Source organism: Triticum dicoccoides, chromosome 6B (genome assembly GCF_002162155.2).
Source record: "Triticum dicoccoides isolate Atlit2015 ecotype Zavitan chromosome 6B, WEW_v2.0, whole genome shotgun sequence".
NCBI lineage: Eukaryota > Viridiplantae > Streptophyta > Magnoliopsida > Poales > Poaceae > Triticum > Triticum dicoccoides.
Genome location: NC_041391.1, coordinates 39226939 through 39233776, shown reverse-complemented (window position 1 = coordinate 39233776; position 6838 = coordinate 39226939). Strand labels below are relative to the sequence as shown.

General features: G+C 43.7%; 1 protein-coding gene across 1 annotated transcript; it reads left to right on the top strand.

Annotated features, from left to right (window-relative positions):
- The first annotated feature begins 1036 nt into the window (after positions 1-1036).
- Positions 1037-1685, top strand: LOC119323258 (histone H2B.4-like). Its single transcript, XM_037596859.1, has one exon. It carries the CDS (start codon positions 1103-1105, stop codon positions 1511-1513), a length of 411 nt encoding a protein of 136 aa, XP_037452756.1. The 5' UTR covers positions 1037-1102; the 3' UTR covers positions 1514-1685.
- Positions 1686-6838: the final 5153 nt, after the last annotated feature.

Below are 6838 nucleotides of genomic sequence, written 5' to 3'. Positions count from 1 at the left end.
TGCAAATGATTTTCACTAGGTATACTATACATGTTCTGTCTACTGTCTAGCCCATCAATAAATTTCTCTCCAGCTGAATTATGCCGATGGACTCTAAAGCTCTCGTCCCTCATTTACATGTCAGTTGTTGTACAGTCCAGCTGCTAGCTAGATGCTAGTTTTTGTTAGTGTTGTGAGAGAATAAAAAAGCATGCTGCGTGATACTAGTTCGTGCATGAGCTAGTTTCTCTTTTTTGCATATAGCTAGCTTGTTGCCCGTCGCTGTGTTGGACAGTCCAGCCTCCATGCCTTCCCTCCGATGAGTTCCTGTCTAAGCAGATGTCGTTACAAAAAAAACACCTGAAGATGTCAATTATCAAACCCTCCGACTTTCCTCCGCATGCAACCCAATGGCAAGCCACATCATCGTCGCGGGCTACGTTCCGCTGCTCTACACTCGCAATAGATTTGACACATAAAAAATAAGTTGCCTAAGAATTAGCAAAATTGTTTGCTTTTAGTTTGAAATTGGCCCCCCCTTGGTTACTTGTCGCGCTCCGCCACTGGTTAGATGCACTGTATACGCAAACACAGAAGAGGCCGGACACCGCTCCTGTGACCGACCCAAATAGATAGAATCTAGACAAATCGGACCTCCGGTTGGGGTCGCGTTAGATGCCCAAACTCCACCAAACCTTCCCAGTGTGACGCCGGCTTGCATGATCTCACACGCCCAGTCTGATGCAACGGCCGCTCCGGCGGGCCAACATAAACCGGCGAGAAGCTGAGCATTGTCTTCATGCTCTGCAACACGGGCCAGGCCAGGCTCGTTGCCTCCAGCACAAAATCATCGAACGACCCGGCCATGACCGTTTCCGCCACGTCACCGATCCGCGTCAAGGCGCATCCGGTCCGTCCATCCAACACAGCGACGAACGGCTGAGACTACCCCAAAGGCATCGATCCGCGGCAGCCGCACCTCCACCAATCACAGCCCACCTTCTTCCTCCTTCCTCCTTCTATATAACAATCTCGCCGCCCCATCCGCCTCCCCACATCGCAGCACCTCCAGCCCCCCTCAGCCCACACCTTCCAACCAAGCTCCACCGCCGTCGAAGCACCCATGGCGCCCAAGGCCGCAGAGAAGAAGCCGGTGGAGAAGACCCCGGCGGGCAAGAAGCCCAAGGCGGAGAAGAAGGTGCCGGCGTCCAAGGAGGGCGGAGGCGAGAAGAAGGGGAAGAAGAAGGCCAAGAAGAGCGTGGAGACGTACAAGATCTACATCTTCAAGGTGCTCAAGCAGGTGCACCCGGACATCGGCATCTCCTCCAAGGCCATGTCCATCATGAACTCCTTCATCAACGACATCTTCGAGAAGCTCGCCAGCGAGTCCGCCAAGCTCGCGCGATACAACAAGAAGCCCACCATCACCTCCCGGGAGATCCAGACCTCCGTCCGCCTCGTCCTCCCCGGCGAGCTCGCCAAGCACGCTGTCTCCGAGGGCACCAAGGCCGTCACCAAGTTCACCTCCTCCTAGGCGTCTTCCTCATTTCTTGAACTGAAAGCGGCGTTCTGTGTGTAGTTAGTTAGCAGTACGATGTTACAACCTCTGTAAGAATTGTGCTGCTTGTTGGTCTGAAGAAATAGTAATTTTGCTGTCTGAATTGTTCAACGTGTGCTTGTATTATTCAGTTTCGGTTGGAAGGTTCTTCTGTACGCCTTGCTACTTCTCATTTTTGTGCAGTTTGAATCTGGTACTGTAGTTCGGAAGTCTGCAGGTACAACCTGTCATTTTCATTAACCTCTTTGTAGTTTGGATTACTGTAGTTAATTCGTGATCATGTTGTTTAGATGTTGTCAGGTTTATCATTTAGGCAGCATACTGAAATTTTCAACCTCTACGGTTGTTGCCATTCCAGTAAAACTGAAGTTGGTCAGCTTTGTTAATTTCTGATGGGTCGTTCCTTTTTTTTTCTCATTGGACTATGTTAGATTTAGAGAAATTAGATGATTTCTGCAAAAACAGGAGATAAGCTAGAAGCATTGCGCCCATGTTTTATAGAGGCAAGGAACATGCCAGATGCAACCAACACTTTGTGATGGCACACAAAAAGTTTGTTAATGGTTACTATTGAGACACCTGAGTTTTTTTCTTCATGTTTATACTACACCAGGTAATTTTCTTTATACTATACTAGGTAATTAGTGAAAATAAAGCTACCAATTTTGCAAAGGCGTGAAGTAAATCTAATGATTAATTTCCGTATGTTTATGCACCTTTGATGGATATATACATTCTAACTTGCATTGGCAATAGCCATTTGCCGTCCATGAGATATGCACCACTGCACATTTTTCATCTTTGGGTATGGGAGCAGTTCATGTTTGTGTTTCGATGTCGTTACTATGGACTTATTTGCATTGTGCCGGTGCTGGCCGTGCCAACCACGGGCGTGCCAATTAATTGGCGATCGATTTTGCCGCTCGTGCCTCACCGAAAGATTGGCGTGAAAATGAAATACGAGGGCTGGGGAAGGGTGGAGGCACCAATTTTTTGGTGCTCATCCAAACGGGTACCCAAAGCCTGGTCAATGCCAATTTTTTGGCCAGGCGTTCGAGGGCACCGATCCAAACAGGCCCTATAGGCCCTATCTTTTAAGAGTTGTGCTGTGTGAGTATGAAGAAATAGAATTGCTACTGCTTAAATTAATTTTCAAGGTTTGTAGTTTGATGTCAGATTCATTGCATAGAAATCTCTACTGTTTGTAGTTTTGATTTCTGTAGTTAAATCGTAATTCTTGTTGCTGTTTAGGCTTTGTTAGCTTTCTCATTTGTCTACTAATTTTGGTGCCATATCAAAATTTCAAACCTCTATTGTGTTGGCGCCATATCAAAGCACTTGGGCATCCTGTTGCGGCAGCTTGGAGGACTTGGTAATTTTGGAGGGTGCAACAGGCACTGCCTGCAACAGAGGCATTTGAGTTGTGACTGTAATTAATGGGCACTCAATGACTCAAACCTTGTGGATGTCATGGTGATATCAGTTCGATGGAATATTTGGAGAGGATTGTTGAGTGAATACAATGAACCTCAAATTAGGTTGTTTTGGCAGTCAAATGATGCTCAGGTGTGCAATGCACCTGCTCAAAGTAGCAACGCGTGATTGTAGTTCGCTGAGACACCCCAAACATAATATTATTCTAGCTTGGCATCTGAAGACATAAGTTGTAGTCTTACCTTCCAATACTCGAGAAGGCACTAGTAGAAAAACACCTAATAGTCCCGGTTCGTGAGGGCCTTTAGTCCCGGTTCATGAACCGGGACTAATGGGTCGTTACTAATACCTTCACCCATTAGTCCCGGTTCAAACAAGAACCGGGACTAATGTGCCTCCACGTGGCTCTGTGCGCCCAGCCCAGTCAGGGGGCCTTTGGTCCCGGTTGGTGGAACCAACCGGGACCAAAAGTCCATGTTTTTTTTGGAAAGTGGCTGCTTTAGGGGTTTTGGGGGTTATTTTTAGGTTGTTATATTAGCTAGCTAATAGAGAGAAGTGTCCTCTCTTATATCTTTGTCCTTGGTTTACCAACGCTACTGCTATATATGTTCATTTTACCCGCTGATATAATAACTCATGCATGCTCGCATACGTCAGCATATATAATAACAAGTACTCGTCCTATACTAATCATGCATCATCATACAACTTCTACTCGTTATTAATAATAAGTCATACGATCATCATCCTCATAGTCATCGAACCCAACCCTAAATAATTGTTCTTAACACATGATCATCAGTATCAGGTAGGACCTAAACACCCTTAAGGTAAAATAGCATAAAATAATATAGACCCTGACTCTCCATTATGAAGAATGACGATCATCCTGTCTCTAATTTTTGCCTTTCGCTGAATGTTGCTTCCAAGAAGCTCCTTACGACTGTCCGTACATTTTTTCCATTCTTTGATTGTCATGTCTCCACTTCTTTTAGAAACCCGGTATGGACAGTTGAGATTCGTAGGACGATCTGGTTGTATGTTCAAAACATGAAGGCTACCGTGTGTATACATCAGATGAGGCACACAATCATTCGGGATTATCTGTTGAAAAACATAGTAATAATTTTGTAGTTAGCAATGATATGATGTACTAGTTTTAGAAGTGTGCAAAAAAATGCACGGATGTCGTAATAGTAAAAAATCTTACCAGGGTATCTCCATGGTAGTTACCGTAGTTCAACACGTGCACTAGTGGCACGTATTGACCATAATGTTGAGGAGTTCGATTGTAGACATTGTAATTCTCAAGATCAGTACAAAATGCGACCAGATGATTTTTCTTCTGATAAGTTAGTTCGGAACCTTCGGTGTAGTAGGTTCTGTCTACCATCTTCCGCACATTCTTTGAAAATGAAAATAAGCAGTCAATGGAGAATAAGTTGTCAACTATTTTGAAATAAACAATATAAATTACTTAATAACTATGTTAAGTTCACATGAGGGAAGAATTGGAGGTGTATCAACAAGGACGAAAATCGTAGGTCTCTCTTGCTCGATTGTAGGATCACCAAGATCCATGGTAACAAGCATACCCTCATCAAAACCATACATCTTGCAAAGTGCTTCCCAATTTTTGCAACCAAAATGGGTTACACTCTGAGCATTGTACAGCTTTACTTGAAAATCCACACCATGATGGGTACTTAGGATAATTTTTTTGGTTTCGAAACTTTCATGGTCTTCAAAACCCATCCTCTCTAAGACATAGCGTCTTGCAAAGCATGGGATAAGCTAGTCGAATTGGAAAAGATGAAAAATATTGTCATGATTAAAATAGTTGAAGTCATGAGTAATTACAAAAAAAACTATTATCGTCGGTTGCGTACCGTATGAACATCGAAGGTCTCCTCGAGCTTAATGCTGAAGCGACGATCTTCGTCCAGCACAATGAACCTGTCGCAGATACCTCGGTCGTCGTGGCACCAGTCGCACTCCCCCGGGCGGTTTTCGTCGTCCGATGAGTACGACATTTACGGCCTACGTTCATAATTCAAATATTAAACTAGATCATTATTATTAATCACGGGTTGACTATCGATGATCGATGTGCGTAGCTCCTCCTTTCATTCCCGAATGCATTATTATATCAAATTGTCTAGCACACGGGAATGAAGGAGAACTTATCCAATATGAGCATTCAATAAGCAAAACCAAATCATAAAATAAGCAAAACCAAATCATAAAATAAGCAAAACCAAATCATAAAATAAAGTATAGTATTCAAATTAGCATGCATTCAATAATTATAAGCAAAAGTACATCATCTCTTGGTGTCCGTACATCGTCGAATATTATCACTAATACAACTAGAACCGTAGCGCCCGACGGGTATCGACGCGGGCGGTGGACACGCAAAGATAAGGAACCATCACAGGATCATAGCTCCAGTGAGATCCCTGAAGAACCTGCCAGGTATTGTCGAATCTGCCCTCCAATGCAACCATGTAGCGACGGACGTGCTCGTCCTCCTCGCTGACACGGTGATGTACCAGCTCCGCGGTGTCCGGATGCCTCACCACCGTCACTGGCCCACGCGACCGCCACCAAGCAAGGATCGGGTCAACAATGGGCTGCCTCCTCACCAACCTACGTCCCCCGAAAGGTAGCACCTCCCAATACCAGCCCGGCGGAGCCCAGTCCCGAACATGGCCCTGATCAAGCAGGCCTCCACCGCCGAGTCGACGACGACGAGGATGCGGGATAGCAATGCGGCAACTACTTCTATATATAGTTAAATAAAAGTAGTTTTATTAATTAAATCAACTATTTAGTTCAACTACTAAGCACTTACTATAAATAAATAAGTAGTACTTACTAAAAACAAACTACTTCTATATATAGTAAAATAAATTAGTTTATTAAATCAACTAGCTAGTTCAACTATATATAAACTACTTTTTATTTTTTTTCCTTTTTCTAAATACTATGAACAAAAAAATCATTAAAATTCTATGAACGAAATTAATTACTAAGGCCTTCAGTCCCGGTTGGTGCCACGAACCGGTACCAATGCACCCTTTTAGTTCCAGTTGGTGCCACCAACCGGGACTAAAGACCATATGCTGCCCGCGTCGCGGCACGAAAATTTAGTCCCACCTCGCTAGCTGAGGGAGCTCGAGAGTGGTTTATAAGCCCCAGTCCCGCTGCCCTCTCGAGCTCCTCTCAAATGCAGGCTTACGGGCCTAAACGCACTATATGTGCCTGTGGGCCTATTGGGCCTATTGCGGACCTGAATCCTGGCCCATTGTTGGGTTTCTAGTCGTATTCAGGCCGTGGTAGCCCTTTAGGTGACACTTTTTTTTATTTTATTTTGATTCTTCCTGCAGCTGTTTTTTTAGTCTCATCTCGCCAAGCGAGAGGCACTCGCAGCTGTTTATAAGCCTTGAGTGCAGAGACGATGACGAAGAGGCCCAATGCTCCTACACGTTGGTTAGCTTCAAGCCTTGAGGAATACGGTAGACTGCACAGAGCTATGTGCAGTGTAGTTGACACTATTCCGAAAGGCTTGAAGCAAATTAACAAGCATTGCGCCTCTTTTTTATTTTTAATGACTTATTACAACTGAGAAATAAAAAGAAAAAAAATAAATATAGCTGAAAAGAAAGAAAAACTATATAGAAAACTACTCAGAAATGAATTGAAGCAAAAAATAGTTGTGATTAACTGTACTAAAAAAGAAGCATAGATGCTTATTTTTAATGACTTATTACAACTCAGAAATAAAAAGAAAAGAAAATAGTTGAGATTAACTTTACTAAAAAATGAGCATAGATGCTTATTTTTAATGACTTATTACAATTCAAA